The sequence below is a fragment of the Patagioenas fasciata genome, chromosome 3 (assembly GCF_037038585.1).
Source record: "Patagioenas fasciata isolate bPatFas1 chromosome 3, bPatFas1.hap1, whole genome shotgun sequence".
NCBI classification, from domain to species: domain Eukaryota; kingdom Metazoa; phylum Chordata; class Aves; order Columbiformes; family Columbidae; genus Patagioenas; species Patagioenas fasciata.
The window spans coordinates 88,056,600-88,076,216 of NC_092522.1; the positions used below are offsets into that span (position 1 = coordinate 88,056,600).

Genomic DNA, 19,617 nt, shown 5'->3' on the forward strand with positions numbered 1-19,617 from the left:
TTATGGAGAACCAGAATTTTGTCTCAGCCTTTAAAAGGCTTGTCAGCATCCTTCTTAACAAGGAAATCCTCCAAGTACTTCCTCTACAGATGAAAAGGTAACTGCAGAGGAATAATTTCTCTATTTTCTGTAATTCGTTTTAGGCCAAGGCGAGTCAGGCAAACCTAAGGAGAATTTCACCTAATTGTTCCAACATTGTCATGAGCAATCTGTCACAGAAAGCAAATTATTAATTACTATTTCTATTTTTGTTGGGCAGAAAGGCTTTGCTAGGTCACCTCACCACCTGAAACCTCAGTTGCACTAACTACACAACCACATAACCAGCACAGACATCAGGTCTGTGTTTAGACAGACTGGGTGCTGTGATGGTTTAATCAACGATACATGCCGCACACAGTACATTTGAAGCAAAAACTTGCTTCTAAATGAGAGTAAGGGGTTTGGTTTTGTGTGTGTTTTTCTTGTTTGGTTAGTTAGAGAAAGGCTAGCTTACATTTCACCAGACAATTAAAAACCACCAAAGCATTACAATTTTATGAGGGCATATTCTTCATTTTGCCTTCTAAAGACAACCTATCTTCACATTCACAGTTAAATTAACAGGATTAGATCTAGAAAAGCTGGAGGCTGCATGTATTTCAGGGCCTGTTGACTCCTTTTGGCTTTTCCACGAGGACGAACTGTGACACAGTTTATTTCCACTAGGAAGCTGAACGGGAAGAAGCCCACTGGTCTTCCCACAAGCAGCTGCAGCTCTTTGAACCTCTTCCCTCACCACACTCCTTAAGCAAGAGAAGCCTTTTACACAACTTAACGGAAATCAGTTGGTTACACCGAGATACAGCTCCTAGCATCGCAGGGCCTTTTTTGGCATGTCCTCAGTTGTCATCTCCACCCGCTTCGCACGCCAGATTCCTGCAGGCTCCCTGCTCTCCCCTCATCGCGGACGCCGCTAAACGCACTTATTTCACACACAAGACAAGCGCCCTGCGGACACACAGCCGCTGGTGAACCCGCTCGGCGCCTGAGGTAACAGGAGGCCGTCGGCCGCAGCCAGCCAGGCCGCGGGGCTCCCGATCCCTTTATATCCCTTGGACCTGATGGGAGCCCCCCAACCCTCTGCCCAGGACAGGGTCAGGGCACTGAAGGCATCCGGCAGCCGCCGCCGAAGCTGAGCACCACCCCCCACAAACACCACCACGCCATCCCTCACAACCGCAGCCTCTGAGGAGGGATTTAAATCAGAACCCGGAAACCGGTGCTGCCGGCGCGGGGTACGCCGGGATTTGTAGTCCTGCTGCCCCTGCGGCCTCCCGCCGCCCAGCCGCGGGGCCGGGGCGGGGAAACCACGAGTCCCATGAGCCTCTGCGGCCGCCACCGCCCTTGGAACGCAGGCGCAGTGCGGGGGGTTGGTTTTTGAATCCGCGGCGTTGTTATTGACGCCATATTGCTGGTGTGGGAGTCACAGAGGGAAGCGCCGCTGCCACCGCCGCCCGGGCCCCGCCGCCATCGCTCGTCATCGGCCGCCCCAGATCGGGTAGCCGGGCCCGGCCCCGCGCCCCTCGGCTCAGCTCCTGCCCCGCCACCGGCCGCGGGCGGAATTGGCCCAGCCAGGGTAGGGCGAGTGGTGAGAGCGGGGATTTAGCCGGCCGAGCCGGAGCCGCTGTGGGATCCGGGGCCGCTCCCCAGAGAGAGGCCGACAGGGAGGCGGCGGAGGCCCTGACGCAGCTGCCCCCCTCCTTTCCCCGCCGCCCTCCCTTCCCTCCCCCCCAGCCCGCCCCAGACAGCGGGGAAGGCGCTTCTGGGCAGGGCAGGCTGCTGCTACCACCGCCGCCGCTGCCGTCTCCCCTGGCCTTCGCTCCGAGCACCCTTCCTCCGCCCCGCCGCCGCCCCGCGCCATGGCTTGCGGCGCCACTTTGAAAAGGACTCTGGATTTCGACCCGCTGCTGAGCCCGGCGTCTCCGAAGCGGAGGCGATGTGCGCCATTGTCAGCCCCGGCCTCGGCTGCCGCCTCCTCCTCCTTCGCCGCCGCCTCCCCGCAGAAATACCTGCGCATGGAGCCCTCGCCCTTCGGAGAGGTGTCGTCCCGGCTCACCACAGGTGAGGGACGCGGCCCCGCCGTGCCCGGTAGCCCCCCCGTGTCGGCGGCGGCCGGAGAGCTGGGGGTAGCGGGTGTGGGGCGGCGGCGAGGGGACCTCGGCAGGGAGGGGGGCGGCGGGTGCGCAGGGCAGGGGGTCGCCAAGGCGGCCGGGGAGGGAGCGAGAAGGAAGAAGAGAGCAGGGCTGGGTGCGTCTCGCGTCCCTCTCCAGCCATTTTCTGTTGGACTGTGTGGCTGGCAGTGGCGGGGGCCGGGGCGATCCCTGCTCAGCTTGGCACCGCCGCGGCGGAGACACAATAGAAATGGCCGTTTGCAGCAAGAGAGGGGGAGGAGGGACGGGGAGGAAGGGGGGGGTGGGTTGAGCCGATGCGGGCGGGTGGCCACAGGAGAGGGGTCGGGAGGGGGAGACAGGAGAAAGGGAGGTGGGGAGTGGGGGAGGCTTGATCGGGTGCCGAGGAAAGGGGAAGCCGGCATTCCTCGCATCGGGGACGGGTATGGGCGATTTTTTTTTCCCCTCTCCCACGGGTGCCTGGATGTGGCAAGGAGAGCCGCAGGGGCGAGTCGAGCTGCGGAAACGCTGTGGGCGGTGACCGCGGAGTCTGCGGGGGGGGCGCTGGGGCTCGCTCCTAGCTTGAGCCCCGAGCCCCTCTCGGTGGGGCCCCCTTCGATCCCTTGCAGCCATTATCGGTGGGTCGAGCGCTGCCCGAGCCGAGGCGGCCGCAGCTCCTCCCGTTGCTCAGACGTCGGGGGGGTGGGTAGGGGGGGTGAGGGGGGTGGGAGAGAGGGAGGGCGGGGAACGCGGCCTGTCATCAATCACCCGCAAAACGCCAGTGGGAAAAGGCAAAAGCAGATAAAACAAAGGGGTAATTCCGCTCCCAGTCCCTTAAAGCGTACCGCCGTCCCGGATGACCCATTCTGTGGCATCCTTAAAAGTTTCGCAGGAAAACCGAGCGATGAAAGCGATTGTGTGCAAGGGTGAGAGTTGCCTTTGGGGCAGATAAAATGGAATCGGGCAGTCTCCTCGTCTCGGAGATGTTTGGCGAGAACGAAACCCTTTTACATTCTTAACGTGTGAGAGATGAGTCAACCAGTGGCCCTGAGAGCTCCAGTTCTGCTTGTGTAATTGTTGTCAATTAAAAATCAACCGAGTTCGTTTCACCAGCGAGTAGGGAGAGAAGAAAGGAATGATTCTTGGCCGAGCGCGTAGGATTGATTGGCCCCGGCTTTGGTTAGTCTGGTGGGCAGCTTCCAGTAATGCACTTCAGAATGGCTAAGCCCACAGCCATGAGTGGCTGTGGTGCTGAAGGTATGGATCCGTGTCCTTTGTGTGCAGGAAAAAAAGCCCTCTGCAGTTGTTGCAGCTGAATTCCTCCTGCTGTTGTGTTTGGTACTCCCTTTTATACAAAAGTTGGCCATGGATTACTGCTAGTGTGACCGAGCAGTAAGTTTTAATGTATTTTCAAATTGCCATCTCCACGTAGGACAGGGCCTTGTTTCAATAGTCTTAGTCCTGAAAACTGTATAGCAGCATATAGTGTTTCACAGGTTTTAATAAAATAAAAAACGCTAAGGAGGAAATATATAGAGGGCGTACAAAGTACTTAACACTTGGCATCAGTGCCTTGATGGTTTTTTGCACCTCTAGGAAAAGATCTTGAATGAGTCAGCGGTCTGGGATGAGGATTGTGATGGATGGCACTCCCTGGTACAGCGAGGCATTACATATACTTCGAGATGTTTAAAATCAGAAATCATTTGATTCTTTTTAGAATATAGGCATAGCTTCATTGCAAGGTATTATTTGGACTTGTTTCTTTGGGATTTGGAGATCTTAGGTTACGAATGTTTAATACAAATATTATCTGGCCAGTAAATATGTATTGCTGAAAGGATACAAATCAGTAACATTTTCAGCAGAGATAACCTACAGCAGTATTTGAAGTAATACCTAAACTCCTACTTTGAGGATCCTGAAGCTCCTAAAAGCTAAAATGTTACTGAAGGTAAGCAAAAACAGGCCTTATCTCTTGAGAAAATCAGAGGTGCAGGAGGCAATTCATGTGAAAAGGTGATTCTGCGCTGACAAGGGTGTGTTTTATGTAAGTCTTTTGTATAATATGAAAAGTGAAGGATAGTGAATCAAAATGTCCCTTACAGCACTGGAATGCTTTTCAGCATAACTCGAAACATTTATAAATTGTGCACATTTACATGGGTTTTGCTTAAAAGCTCTATGGTTTCTGTTACAAGAAATAAATAAAGATTTTATACAGTGCTAGTACAAATGTGTTAAGCAGATTGCCTAGTTTTTACTTTCAGTTGAATTGAGGGGTATTATTACATTGTATATGTTTCATTTTGACCATTAGTGAACAAAATAGAGCTTTTCATTTTAAAGGTGCCACTTGAAAGATTGTGTGGGATTCATCTGATCTGATTTTTGTAAATGTGCATCTGACCTAATAATTTGTGGTTTTCTTGATAGTTGGAAGGAACAGATTATTTATTCTAGAGCTCTGACTTAGGGTGAGGAAAAGTATGCTGTAGAAATATGTATCGCTTTCCATCGACTGTAAAATGGATTTACATGATCATTAGTGATGTGGATGTCTACATTTGGGTCAGTTAAATCTTGGTCTCTGTGTGAAAGGAATTCCAATCTGATTTTAAAAGTGTTCCCAACTGAGTCACCATTTTGTTCAGTTTTTGTATTGAGAAATATAGTAACAACAGCCAGAATTCAGTTGACTGTTAATGTAATGCTTAGGTTTCCGGCACTTAAAAAGTGTCTGCCTGAATTTTGTTTAATGAAAATAAATGGTCATATGAAATCACAATTCTGGATATAAAACCTGATGCTGATACTTTAAGTTCTCTCTTAAGCATTTTTCTTCTATCTGATTCTCTGTCCTGGTAGTGTTTAACTTCACCAAATGGATACCAGTACCAGAACCTTTATCCAATGGTTAATAATTTCAGAAGTGAATTATCTGGAAGCAGAATACAGATTGATTGAGGGGGGTGCTGAGAGCTAAGAATACAGTGTGGTAGTCAGATGAGAAAGCAGCTGTCTTTATAGAGTGGTCATAGACAAATAAACGATATGTCTGCTTGAGAGAGGGTAAGCTTATTCAAAATGAAATTTATCTCTCACAAGAGTGTTTTAATATTTTGTGGTTATTTGAACAGCTGTTAGGTCACTTCCAGTTTCTCAATGCATTTGGCAGCCAAACTGTAATTGTGGCTTTACCATCTATACTTTCTGTGGGATTGTGTTTACTGGCTTGAGCATACTCTGAGTATGTTTGCTAATTTTTGGATGCCATTGTTTGCATCTAGAATTATGTTTTTAAAACTATGTTCACTATAAGTGGTGCCAAACATATCTGCCTGGCATAAGACAAGTTCTGTTTTGAAAGAGTGTCTCCTCTAAGAGGTTTTCTACTGCTTGAATACTAGAGATGAGTTTTACTTTCATATAAGCTCTAGCTACAAATGAGACTGTTCTGTATGATCAGAGTAACTAGACTCAGGTCTGGATGCCTGTGCATTGTACGTGTTTGGTTTCCTCTGAAGTCTGAAGGGTGCTGTCCTGTTTCAAAGCTGTTAAATGAATACAAGAGGGTGAAAGGAGGAAGCGGTGGCAGTATTTTTTTCCTGTTCTCTGCTGGATGTTTTAGAACCATTATTTGGCAGTTTTACCCTGATGAAAGATTATGTTTGGCTGGGGGAGGAAAGAAAAAACAACCTTAGGTTGTTTTTTAAATTCAAAGGCAGGTCAGTGTTATAAAGCTTGCATATCTTGGTATTTATGAGACTGAAGCTGCAGTGGGAAATACAGTTCAAGGCAGTGAAGGCAGTAGAGATCGTGTTGACCTTAGGTATTTTATTTTATCTCCTAGTTCTTGATCAGTAGTGACTGAGAAGACAAACTGAGATCGGCAGCTTTCTTCTGTACTCCTCATCCAAAATCAGAGGTTAACTTGCATCTAGAAATTAGTAGAATCCTAAATAATGTATTTAAAAACACTTTGTGAAATGGCTAAAAATCCACAAACTTTTGCATCTGCACATGCAGTTTGTCTTCCATCTGAAACACTCATCTGCTTCAACACTTCCCCAGCAACGAACTGATGTTGCAAACCAAGAATTGTAGTGGGTGGGGTTATTGAGAACAGGCCTGCAGCATGGGTCGCTGGTTGAAACCCAAGCAGAGGTAATGTCACAGATTTGACAGAATATAGAAAGTATTGAATCAATGCAGTGTTTAGTCATAAGTATGCATAATTGGTATTTGCAGCTCTAATGGCAGTTGTGTGGTAAACACCTCTAGTTAAAGACAGCAAATTGAGTTGGTTGTAGAAGTCCCTCTCTCATGAAGGACTGTGTACGAACAGAAGGTAGATAAATTTGTCTTTATACCTTTTTCTTTTCCAGAATAATCTGGAAAAAATGGATCTAATTAACACAAATTTTAGAAGTTAATGCAAGAAAATTACTTTGACCTTTTTGAAGAGCTGTTAAGTCTTCCCTGTAGGCTGTCCTCTTATGACCTTTCAGTTGCTCTCTTGAAGAAACTGAACTACTTGTCTGAAAGTGTCTGAAAATTGGTCTGACAGTGGCCATGTCCAGGTTTGACTTGAACAGAGCTAATGGCTTTGGAATATGACATATTAGTGGTGCTGCATCTCTTTCTGCTTAATTTCCGTTTTGTTAACATTTATCTTCATGTGTGTTTATTGCTAAATTAACTTGGCAAGATGCGAAGTTTCTCATTGTACTCCAGTATTGCAGAAATCATTAGGATTTTTAAAAAACAAAACATTCCCACCCTGGAAGGGAAAAAAAAAAAGGGCAGAAGAAAAAGTGTGTCGTGGCTGCATCTGGATTTGATAATTTAATTTATATGAGAGATTTCTACATGGATGTCTGTGGTGACTATGAATGTTAAATACCCTTGGTCATAAATGTCATAAAATGTTGAAGCAGTTTTTTGTTTCAGTGGCAAGACTGATATATGCAATGTGACATTTTTTATGTGAAGAGAAAGATAAAATTGCTGTGTCTAATACATTTTGCATTCCTTGATTTATTTTTCATTCCTCAACCTCTTGATCAGGAGAACTGGGATTTCCTGAGATCACATTTGCTGAATTAGCTAATGCATATGTGAATAACTGACTTCTTGTGGGAGAACCAGAACCTTCATCAGCCTGAGACCTTGAGTAATTGGATCTCGAGGTGGCCAGCTGTGTGCCACAGAGACTATTGTAAGCTGCTTCTGTCCATTCTGTAGCTGTATATGCTGGCAGTCAAGCGTCATTGTGTTCCTGTTATCAGTGTTCTCTCAGGTGTTTAGAACGTGTTCCTCTGAGGTGAGCGTGAGTTCCAGAAGTATACATTCTGTTATATTACTGAAGTCTCACAGGCCATGCCTAATTAAGAAACACAACTGGAGTGATTGATATTTATGACCAAAGCAAGACAGTAAGAGCAATATCTGGACTATTTTAATTTCTGTCTGTGCCTGTGGATTCCATGGTTAAGTAAATATAAAAAGTGAATAACGCTGTTGCCTGTTGCTCTGCTAGAATGGTGCCTTTTGGGGAAGTTAGCTTCTTAATGTTGTGTAGTCTGCTAGGGAGACCCAAAACTAGGAATGTGGTAGCATCAACTAAATGTTGAATAAGGGTGATGGCCTAATGGAAATGTTATAAATCTGAACTAGGACAGTGAAGCAGTTTTGCTTTAACAGGAGCTGAAAATCCCTGAAGATGTATGCTGTTGACATCAGGATAGTGTTTGATTGATTCACTTAGAAGAAATCTTGGGCATGGTTCAGGTTTGAATGCATATGTTGAATGGTGACATTGCAAACTGAAACCTGAACTTTAGGTTCCATTTCAGGCCAAGAAAACTGCTACTCTGATTTCAGTCTGTTGAGTCACCTTCCTTCGTGTTTTGCCAGTTTCCTTCAGCTAAATGAGAGAAACCAGGAACTGAGAGATAGGTAGCTTTAAAAATAAAGACAAAATTAAAAAAAAAAAAAAATCCTTCAGGGGAAACAATCAGCACCCTCATAGTTGATAAGCAGTTATTAAAATGGAGAAAATAATTGTTTGCCTTGTTACCTTTTCAAGTTGAACTGCTGTTTCCCTTCTACATAATTTCTAGGTAATTACAGGTCAGGATGAAGTAATTAGATGACAGAACTTTGAAAAAGAATAGCTTGTCTTTTTATCATGAATTAAAGGAAGTAAGAAGACGATGTCACTCTTTGGAAATGAATATTTGGCTTTGTAATCCATTAGTGTGACAGATCATATTTCAGATATCAAACTTGAATTCTGAATTGCCCCCTTCATGTTTCGTCTGTTCTTCACTGGGTGTGAAAGCAGCTGAAATGCGACAGTTTGGTTTCGCCATATCTGAAATTCTGAAAGACTGATGTTAATGCTGTCCTTCATCTTAATGCAGTGTTTCATTAACATATGTACTCAACTTTATGCTCTTAGTACACAGAGCTGTAGATTAAAATAAAAAAGTATTGATGCATTTCATTATATTCAGATGTATTTAACTGAGTCTCATATGCCTTCAGTGGTCATGTTGAAGATAGTAGCCATCTTAATCTGTCATTCTTTGTTTTAGCCTTGAACCTGAAGGAGGTGAAGGGGCATATAATACAGTCTCGCATACCTGACCAGGATTCATAGTCATCTTGAATTTGAAATGTCATTTATGAAGTACTAATTCCTTTCAGTGTGTTACTGCATGGCTTTTTCTTGGTAGTACCCCAGATTCATCTGGCCTGATTTTCACTTTCAGCATGTCTGTCTGCTGTTTCCCGTTAGTGAGCCCTTTGCCTTCAGAGGTACCTCTAACCAGTAGGAAACACTGAACACAGGGGATAAAGTGAAATTAAAAATAAACTGAGGATAGGTCACAGTGATGTATGTTTAATTATTGACATATTAAAGATACTGTTTGTCATCTTAAAAATGTTATTGCCTGATGTACAATGTCTGATTCGAACTTCATTACCTATAAGGTGGATGCAAGTCTTTATTTAAAATATCTAGTGAGTCCTAATATATATATGATTCAAGTTCTTCAGTTTTATAGTCTCTGAGAAGTTCACTTAGGTTAGGTTTTCTTTAATGAGTGGACTTTCAGATTGTAAATTTCTATGTATAAAATAATTTTTAATTAAAATGCACGTCATTGTTGAAAAAGGCAATTTGGGCCTCCACATTGAGGAACACATAAAAAAACCCTGTCCTGTGTTTGACACCAGTTAAACGTGTATTTTAATTCAGGTGTCAACTGCAGAGAGAATAGTCAGAGCTAATTGGAAGTAAAGGAGGTTAAGAAACCGAACTTGAAAAGACAGGAAGGTTTTCTGGGATCAAAATTAGGTTGGAGAACAAGATCTACTAACTCCAAGCCTTGTGTAACTGGGACAGAGTTTTAAAGAGCTTTACAGTTAGATGTCTACAGTATAGGTGGTGTTGAAAAGATGTCTGGTTTGCACTGCCTTCATATTTCATGGCTGCTGTCAAGTGCTGAGATGCTTTAAAAACTGTTTTGAACAGAATATGTTTGTCCATCAGACATTTTTATGGATTTATTAGGCAAAACTGTAAATGCCAGAAGTGGTGGGGTTTTGTGTATTTTTTTTTTTTTTTTGTGGTTCGGTTGTTGGTTTTTTGTTTGTGTGTGTGTGTTGTTGCTTTGTGGGTTTTGTTTTTTAAAAGACAAAATTATTCAATTTAGCATCCAGATTTTCATTTTAAATCAGTCATAAATATTTGCAAGCTTACATTTCATTTCACAGTGAAGTAGTTTTGTTTAAAGGCATGGATTTTATGCCACTGCATGCTAATAAAAATGTCTGCGTAGTCTTTGCTAACGCAAAAATGTGCCTGCTTAATTTGAAGCATTACTCCTATGTTGATGCTATGTTAAACTTGTGTTTCTTGACTATTAATCTCCATTTTACAAGTGATGGAGATCTGGAAGTATGAGGTGAGTCATTCTCACATTCATCCTGCCTACTACCAGCATGGTACTGAGTAGAGCTAATAGTCCAGTTCCCTGTGCTGCGCAGTAGTGCCTTAAACTTCTTTAGACTAGATAGACGAATACTGCTTACCAAACCAGGTTATGTGCGTGCTCAACATGTGTTCAGTCAGGATGGCAGATTTCAGACTTCTTTTCTCCTGGTGGCTTGTTCGCAATGTAGACACCCTATTGTCACGTTTAAATAGTCCCCTCCTCCACCTCACTTTGCTTGATTTTATACCTTTACCTGAAGTTACAGTAGTGCAAAATGTCAAAGTGGTTTTGTCAGGGTGGGGATCTCCCATTGTATCTGTCAGTGGCATTTCTTGAGTTTTATTTTCAGAGCAAGATTTGAAGATGGCAAGTTAAAAAATGTGGACAAATCAGAAGCAAATTAAGTTGCTGTGATATCACTGAGATTTCTGTGTCTACTAGTCAACATAATTTGGAATAGAATCGTGTATCCTTTGTGTACAGATCTTAATTTGTATCCCAGTCATTACTGTTTTCTCAAAATCAAAGTTCAGTTCTTGATTTCTCCACTTTCCCTCCCTGTCATGTTCCACTGCCCCCCTGTTGCTTTTGCTCCTTGTCTTCTGGCTGACGTTTGAACATTTCTTCTGAATTATTACCTATTTAATTTGAAGGGGTTGTTAGGGCTGGAGGAAACCTGGCTGATGATTTTTTGTTTTACCTCTTGGAGTTCTATCCATTGACCAGAGTTTGGTGGTTACTGGGATTTGAGAATGTTTCTGCAAAAAGAGGATACAAAGGAGAGCTGTAGAGAAGATTTTTATCAAAGCTGTTACATTTGAAATTTGGCTGATGTTTTTGCAGCTCATGCGGAATTTGGAAAATATGTGCAAGACAAAGTAGTTGTAGTGAAGGATGCATGTGATCTGTTACGTTCTTCAGTTAATGTAAATACAGTGTGAATATTTGCAGTCACGTTTCTCATAGTGTAGACATGCCTTAGAACAGATGTTATGTTATGAGCTAATTTGGTTCCCGCTCAAAATTACGCAAGGTTGCTTTAGCTAGAACAACACTTGATTCTTTGGAAAGGTATTGTTTTCCCACCATAATGCTGTTGAGTAAAAATGTTGTGGGACCATTCTCTGACTGATGCAGTATGTATGCACGTGACAAATTCTACATGGAATTCTATTTAATTTTGGAAGTTTGACTGCATCTTGGTTTAACACAATTTATATATTTCTGTACCATGCTAGAGTGTATGTATCTTGTCCTACAAAAAGCATGAATCCTCCAGCAACCTTGAGTACTTTTTCCTCCACTTTTTCCCCTAGTTGCTTTCTCTTAATTGCCCTGCTGTGCTGCTTTATTATATCTTTGGCATTTGTTGCTTCTTTGAATCAAAGTATTGATCGCTCTTCAGGGAGCTGAGAATTGTACAAGCACTGCAGGCATGGGACTGAAAAAGTATAAACTGCAAGCCCTTCATCAATGGACAGACTCCAAAGCAAGCAGCTTCTTTGCTGAAAATGCTGGTATTCCTGTTGACTGGAAACAGTTTCCTCTCTTCTTATGAGTTGGAAGCCTCCAGATTGACTTATGGTACTGAAGAACCACTGCAATAGTTTAACCGCTGATCTAGGAATTTGCAAATGTTTGCTGCTGCTTGGTCTGGCATTGGCTTCAGCCACTGACTGAATAAGCTGAAGTTAACTTGCTTCACATGGTGGCTTATTAGGAGACGTTCAAATAAGGAACCTCAACGGTACTCTTTACAAACCTGAAAATTAGTTGAGGAGTTGTCATGGTATTGTATTTATAAAATGCTGAACAGGAGTAGGAAAGTACTGAGTGAGTGGAATCCTTTGCAACTCTGACATGATCACATTGATTTGTATGTATCTGAGTTTTGGCAAGCTGTCAAAAGCCTACAAGTCCTAGTGGAAGCCGATACTGTAGGGACATTTTTAAAAATACTTTTGAAAGTAAGAATTTTCATACAGAGGGAGCCTTTGGAAGTCTCTGAAAATCCTCTGTAAAAAAAATATATATAAACAGCTTTTTTTTTTTTTTCTTCAGTATTTTATAATACATTGGCATTTTGGAGAGAAGGCATACAGGATTGATAGTTTTGTTGCAAGCATTGCTTTTTTCCTTGTGATTATACAATGGAGATGAGATTATTAAAAGCACTTACTGTATTTTATTCAGTGCAATCAAATTCTGATCTACATATTCCCATACTCCTTTAAAAGAGACCATTGACCTGTCCATTGTGTTTATTTGGCTAGATCTGAGGCTGTCAAAAATGGAAAGCTTTCGTATTTTGTCTGTCGGTTTTGAATTACTTGAGATTGAAGCAGTAGTTGCTTTATGCATATTCTGTCTAAATTGTGTTTTCCCTTCCTCTTTGCTGCCTAAATGCCAGTAACTATACAGAGAGGAATGGTATTTCATATGCATCTTTTATTCTGGAGTCTTTTGTTACCCTTAACTGTATGAATTATAAACACTGTCTTGGGGAGAAAATGATTGCAAATAAAATGTATGGAGGGAAGACGATGAATACCAGTAGAAATTCTGTAGCCTAATTTTTATACAAATATATCGTATAGTTGATAGTTCCTAAATTTTAACCTTACGCTGTTTATTTTTGTTAGCTGTACTCTGGCACCAATACCTGACCTTAACTAACTGCATTTTTGCTAGTGTTCTCCTGGCAAAAACAGCCTGGAGTTACATTTCTTTTAGTTAGCTACATTGTAGGCATCTTAGGTAAAACATGGTGATTTTGCCATTTTTTAAGAGTCTAGCTTTTATCCTCTGTTAATTATCTACAGTGTTTGATGTTTGAGTAGAAATGACATTAAGTGAAATACTGAAATGTAATTATTTTAGGCTTAATTTTCTTACTGTTTTTCTTTTAGAACAAATTCTGTACAACATAAAACAGGAGTACAAACGCATGCAGAAGAGGAGACACTTAGAAAATAGCTTCCAGCAGACAGATCCTTGTTGTTCTACTGATGCACAGCCACATGCATTTCTCCTTACTGGACCAGCTTTGCCAGGTACCCAGAAAATTCTGTGATTCTGCTGTGTGTTCTTAGGCTGTTTGCATAAATAATTTTCCCTAGTTATCTGGTGGTTTATGGCATGTTCTCGCCAATTACTGTTGCATTTTTTGGCAATACTAGAATTGAGATGCAAGATTGTAGCTTTTCATTTTAAGAATCAGTAGGACAACAAAGCTTGCTTTGTTTTCAAGATACCAGTCAGCATACCCTGCCACTGACACTGTAATAGGCTTCTGCAAAGCACCTGTCTTTGCAAAACGGTACTGTACTTTTTACATAAAACAGAAGCTTATAAATTTGTACATGGCAACTGCCATGTAAATGGTGTTCACAGTGCTTGTGTAAAACTCCTGGTGTTTTGATACCCGTGCTTATTGTCCATTGCAGATGTTTTTCCTTTTGTGTGTCCAGTTTCACCTTAATGATAACTTAAGAGTGTTCAGACAGCAGAGCAAGACTTCTCCAAATGTCTTGTAAAGTTCCTTTAATATAAAAGATGTGAAGAAAACTGATTATAAAAATGGTTCTGAACTACTTGTAAATGTAAATTGGTGTGCCCAAATATTTAATCTTAGGTACTTCATCTGCAGCATCATCACCATTGAAAAAAGAACAGCCCCTGTTTACTCTCAGACAAGTTGGAATGATCTGTGAACGTTTGCTGAAAGAACGTGAAGAGAAAATCCGTGAAGAGTATGAAGAAATTTTGACCACAAAACTTGCAGGTATATTACAGTTCAAAATACTGTGTTAAGATGAATTTGAAAGCCTAAAACTTTTTCTCATTTTTGTGTTGTGCTACTTTTTCTGACCTAATCTGGTTAAGAAATGAGATTGCATACATACAGGACAGAAAAAATGATGTCTCTCTAATAGTTTTTTTCTTTTGCGCTGCCTTGAGTAGAAACGATGACTCCTGGGTATTACTAATCAAAGGAAACAGTGGTTTTATTTGAGGTAGAACTTTCTCTTGCTGTCATGTTTGAGTTGATAGTTTCCTCCTCATTTTTTTGCCAGAAAGACTGTCTGTTTTACTGGCTTAACAGCTCTTTGTGAAGGATTTTTTTTTCTTCCTGCTTGGGAACTGACTTCCTTTTTCTGGAATTTGGCAAGAGGACAGTATCTTGAGATTTCCCTTTCTCTTCCCAGTACTTAGCATTATACTGCTGCCAGCGGTATTTGGTATCTGCCTGAGTGTCAGTAGTTTAGCTGCATTTCTGATGCTCTGTGTTGAATTGTATTTCATGTAATTCGGCTGATCTTTTTGGTGCTTGATGCCAACTTACCTTTTCATAAGGATCATGTTAATGTCAGCATTGTAAACATGACCTTACTTTACTTCTAAGAATCTTGCTAGCATTTGAGCACCTAAATTCTGCTGCCTCCAGAGGTAGGTGCCTTCACAGTATGATTTGGTGTCTAATTCAATATTTAGTGTGATGATAACATCTGAGTGCGCTCTTTGGCAGCAAACCTGCTGTTGAATACCTACAACCGTTCTGCTTCCCACCTGGAAGCACACCAGAATTAAAACTTGCAAAGCTCTTCGGGTGTGAGAATAAACCCTTCTACAGGCGTGTCCATGCCGAAAGTCACAGCTGTCAGGCTTGTTGACAGTATTGCCTCTGGACCTGAGCCTCTCTTCCTGATTTGCCATTGCTGTTTAAGAAATTACTATACTTGGAAGTTTCTCTTAAATCTATAACTATTTACAACTATAACTAGAGTCCTAAATACTTCTATTGATTTGGGCCTGATGTTCCATTTCTGCATTTTTCTTTTTAACCTGCTTCAGACTGATAAATTAGGACTCTATAGAGCTTTTTTTCTTCTAATATATATCTATGTATGTTAGGAATCAGGTCGTTTTCTTGCATTCTTTTAAATGCATTTCACTTACTGATCATAATAACCATTTGAAGACCAGGTATATTTACATTTGTTCCAGACACTTTCTCAGTACAAACTTGTAGTTCTTTACAGCATGAACCCCTCTGGCAGGTTCCTTACATGTGCTCTGTCAGGCTCAAAAGGATAATTTTTGGTTTTGGGAAGTGAGGGGGATATTTTCTGTTTGGAGGGTTGTGATTTACAGTGAGATGAGTTAGGTTTACTTGTTCTTAGGATGCTGTTGACCAAAAGAGTTATTAGAATGATCATGTTACTGACTCCCATATATCAAGCAAATAATACATTTTCAGCATTATATGAGAGTTTAGGAAGAGAGACTGACGAATTTAGAAATTCCTTATGTAGGCAGCCAGTTCTCTTTCTGCTGACAGAATTATCTTTTTCTAAACTTTGTACAGTAAGGTGATCCTCATTCTTACATTTCCATTGACTTCACTAGTTTGTAACTGGAAATTCTGGAGTAAATATCAGTTGAATAGCTTCTTTCAAGTCACCTAACTGAATGCTTGAATCTCAGATACTTTCCTCATTTGTTTCTGGATCATAATTTTATTGTAGGTAGTTAGCCAAATACAGCCCTTTTTTTCCTCTCCTGTGTTCTTCATGAGCAGATTTGCCTTTCGTGCAGAGTGAGTGTTTGATAAGTGGAAAACTCAGATCACTGTAATGTCCTGATTTCTCTTCCTGCCTCTGTTACCTGAAACCGCTGTGTTAGCATAAACTTCGGTTTGCAAGATCCTTTGCAGATTTTAAAACCAGTGAAGGAGGGAAACCGTAGCTTTAAAGGTTTTCTAGACTCTGTTTGTAAAAAACAGCTTTTTATAGTAAAAGTCAAGTCCATAGGGTATAGTAATCATATTTGTATTCATGGCATTTAGCCACCTTTTGACTTAAAATAGATAGTTGGAACATACATGGTACAGGATGCTAGTGGTATAACTATCTTTACAGGTGTTGATTTGAATTTTCAAATGGGTCCCTGTAGGTTGTTCTTACCTTTGAATTGCTTAACTTTCCTAATCTGAATGCTACAAGAAAGGGGATTTCTAGTAACCGTGGATTATTTAAATTTCCAAAGCCATAACTTTAACATAGATGATGCAACAAAACAACTGTGTATGTTGACTTAAACCTTTAAAGAAGAAACTTTCAAGTTAGTTTCTGGCCTTCTAGAAACTTTTAGGAAAAGTTCTAGTTGCTTGCTGTTACTTTTGGAAATGGTTTCTGGGCAACAGATCCTACAGCCTACTCTTTGTGTTATTTTGTTGTTTGGCTAAGATCCTTGCCTGGCTGCTGAAAAGCTGTCAGTCAGAACTGCAGGGAGGCAGAGGTTCTGCTCGCGGGCAGAGGGGAGCTGGCAGTCGTCACCCTGGGCCCCTTCAGTCAGGGATGAAAGGTCCTTAGAGCGTTGGGTCAGGTCCGTGCTTGGGGCTGCTGCTGCACTACTTGCTGATTACTGATACCCTGTTTACTTCGAAGGTGAAGCTCCTCCCTGCAAGAGGATGGGGACTTTAATGGGGCAAACCTGTGGGACTAGGAACCACTACAAATCTAACTGCATTTTTGGTTGAAGATTGCCTTCTTTGACCTTGCCCTTTTGTCAGAACACCCCACATTGCTGCACATGTATTTTTCCACAAGGGAGGAAGGGGAATGGAGAGGAGCGGCATCTGGTAGATATTACTCTCCTTGTTCAATTTCCTAATTCTGAAAGGTGATATCCTGCTGATGAGTGCAATATTAAAACTGAATAAAATATTGCGAATGTATTTGTATGTATGCGTGTATGGAAATAATAATCTTTCTGGAAAATATCAATGCTTAGTTTAAAGCCAAATTAATGCATTTGATATCTAAACTTCATTTCAGATTACACAGTAGCTGTTTCATGAAGTCCACGGTCAACTAGGTGTCTCCTGTTGTGACTACTTTTGTGCTTGGAATTAGTCAGGTGTTAGTCACTTAGCATTCCATCTTTTTAGTTTGTTATTTGCTTTTGACTTTCTGGTGGTCACCAAAAAGATTTTCTAACTCCATAGCAAATCGCTTTCCTGTAATTGTGTTTCCATTTCATTACATTAATTTTCTTACATCTGGTAGTGATAGGAGAGGAGAGAGAGGTTGTGTTTCCAACCCTAGCACTGACCTTAATGCCATGTCTGCTTAACTGCTTTGCCTCCATTATGGATCTGTGAAATGGGCACGCTTGGTTACTTCAGTATACAGAGTCCAATTCTCAGCCAGGTGTCAGGTATATTGAAGTCTCTGTTTATGTGCAGCATAATTCTCTTTGAACATATTACTGACTTTCTCATTACAAAAGTTTGTAAGGGAAAGAATTAAGGGGACGTGCTGCATTGTTGTTCTTGGGGATGAAAAGGAAATGGCAGCTATGAACTGTAAAGTCACTTGAAACTACTGTTAGTGGATGTGTTTATTTTATATGATCTGTATGTGTAAAAAAGTAGCCTTGAATATTTTTCAGCTTGAGTCAAAATTAATATACTCACACTTCTAATGCTTCATGCTTGCAGAACAATATGACGCATTTGTGAAGTTCACGCATGATCAAATCATGCGACGATATGGAGAACAGCCCGCCAGTTGTGAGTATCTCTTTCTTCTGGTTCCTGTAGCAGCATTCAGTTACTGAACATTCAGTAATTTAAACGGCCATTGTTTGCTGTTAAGCTTCTGCGAGGCCCCAAGTTAAAATACTTAAAATTGGTAATACAGAAGACTGAGGCTGGAAGGAAGATGCGAGATAAAATGCAGCTTTTGTTTAAAACATCTAGACCTGTCTCCCATAACATACTGTTGTTTTTAATTTTGAAGCAGGTTTTGATATTGCCAGAGCAGGTTTGTGATAGAGCTGGCATTTGTTAACTCCATCATTAACTTTTTTTTTTTCTCTTTCCAGACGTTTCATGAATCACACTTCTGCATATGTGGGCTGCCCTATACACCCTGTTTTATTGTTGCAAGCTGTCCCAGTAAAGACTTGCAGCAATGCCATATTTTTTCCCCCTGTGAACACAGGTTATTTCAAGCTTTTGTCAGTGGCAACCACTCTTATGCAGCAACTGGTTTTGGAGTGCTCCCTGATGTCAATACCACCTGGATGTGGACCTTTGCTACCTGTAATAATACCAGTGGCCTCATTTGCTGTATCATTACAATTTGGCTTCTTATGTTAATAAGTTGGAAAAAGTAAAGGATTAAAGCTGGTGTTCTAGAAGTTGCCCTTCACTGGTTGTGTAAATAAAAACGTAGAATGACACTTCTGACTGAAGTTAGTGTGGTTTTCATAACTGTGCACTACAACAAAGCTATAATCAGAGCTAAATTAGAATGTAATCCCAGGACAATTTTAAGCAAATAGCCCACAGTACTGCCTGTGAAATAGTGAAGGAGGGCATTTCTGTATTCCATGACTTTTTTGGGGGGTTAAGAATGGGTTTATATGATTTCTCATTTTTGTAGTTTTTATTTATTCTATCAGTCTTTAACAAATGTTTATTGCTGCAATTTTTCAGTGTATCATTGTTTTACTGCCCTTGTAGTACTGGAATTTAGTTGGAAGAATAAAACATTTACTTCTAATCTGTTTGTTTTTAATATGCAGGTGGAACTTTTGCTGTGTTTGAATAAACTTAAATCTGAGTGTTTAAATGAAAACTTTATTTACTAGCACTAGTGAGTGGATCAGAATTTTAGATCAGGAGAAGGGAGGTGGATGAAAATGTAAGTAATTCTCCAGAGGTGAAGAAATCCTCCTTAGATTGGCTGTATTGTTTCCTGTTGTGGGAGCATGTTTGTTCCAGAACTGACAAGAAACTGTTGATTTAACTTGCCACAGCTGACTCATGCAGCTGTGCTCATTTTCCTGCAGATTTAAGTGACACATCAAAGGAATTCTGTTCATAAGATAGAGCAGGCTCTTGCACCACAAGCTGCAACTCTGTGGGTATTGGAAAAACTGAAGTTGTGTTATCTTTGTGTTAAGGGCTGAACAGTTTGTTGCTGGATATATTCAGCTGTTCCCAGACTGTTGTATCAGTGCTGGCTGCTTCTGTCTGTGCAATTCTGAGTCTGCATGAATTAATGAAAAGTCACTACCTGGCAAGTCCAGATCTGTGTGCTGTGGTGGGGTAGGAGTGTTGTGTACCAAGTGACTTGGGTTATCTGCTTTGAGGACTTGAAAGCAGTTTCGAAGTGTAATCCTTTGACTATAAACTGTTGTCTTGTCTAACTTAGCTTCTGGTTAAGTGAAAGTCTGTTCTGTAATAGATCTTTGTAGCATTTCAAATTAATGGAAGAGTTTCAGTTGAAATGTAATTGAAACTTCAGCTGGTGGATACATGACTTTGCTCATGCTGATGGTTATGAATCCAGAGAAGCCATGTGATGAACTCTAGTTCTTAGTGTTATTCAGTGAGATTACAGGTTCAGTATTAGGCACCATATCAGCATATTTTCTGCTCACTT

At 41.4% G+C, this 19,617-nt stretch overlaps 1 protein-coding gene across 4 annotated transcripts; it reads left to right on the forward strand.

Annotated features, from left to right (window-relative positions):
• The first annotated feature begins 1,423 nt into the window (after positions 1–1,423).
• On the forward strand, positions 1,424–18,732 carry AKIRIN2 (akirin 2). Of its 4 annotated transcripts, none has more exons than XM_065834678.2 (5): positions 1,432–2,103; positions 13,069–13,212; positions 13,809–13,943; positions 17,664–17,735; positions 18,050–18,732. In XM_065834678.2, exons 1-5 carry the CDS (start codon positions 1,902–1,904, stop codon positions 18,058–18,060), a joined length of 564 nt encoding a protein of 187 aa, XP_065690750.1. In that variant the 5' UTR covers positions 1,432–1,901; the 3' UTR covers positions 18,061–18,732. The 4 variants fall into 4 exon arrangements, with proteins under 4 accessions (XP_071662885.1, XP_071662884.1, XP_065690750.1 ...); XM_065834677.2 differs by having other exon boundaries at positions 1,435–2,103; positions 13,794–13,943; XM_071806784.1 differs by lacking the exons at positions 17,664–17,735; positions 18,050–18,732 and adding an exon at positions 16,609–17,657 and having other exon boundaries at positions 1,424–2,103.
• The last annotated feature ends 885 nt before the right edge of the window (positions 18,733–19,617 follow it).

Excerpts from the sequence above, each read along its gene's own strand:
- AKIRIN2 (XM_071806783.1), top strand. The coding sequence starts at position 1,902 with ATGGCTTGCGGCGCCACTTTGAAAAGGACTCTGGATTTCGACCCGCTG. Across the intron at positions 2,104-13,068 it reads GTCGTCCCGGCTCACCACAG|AACAAATTCTGTACAACATA; the intron begins GTGAGGGACGCG and ends TTTTTCTTTTAG. Across the intron at positions 13,213-13,793 it reads TACTGGACCAGCTTTGCCAG|GTACTTCATCTGCAGCATCA; the intron begins GTACCCAGAAAA and ends ATTTAATCTTAG.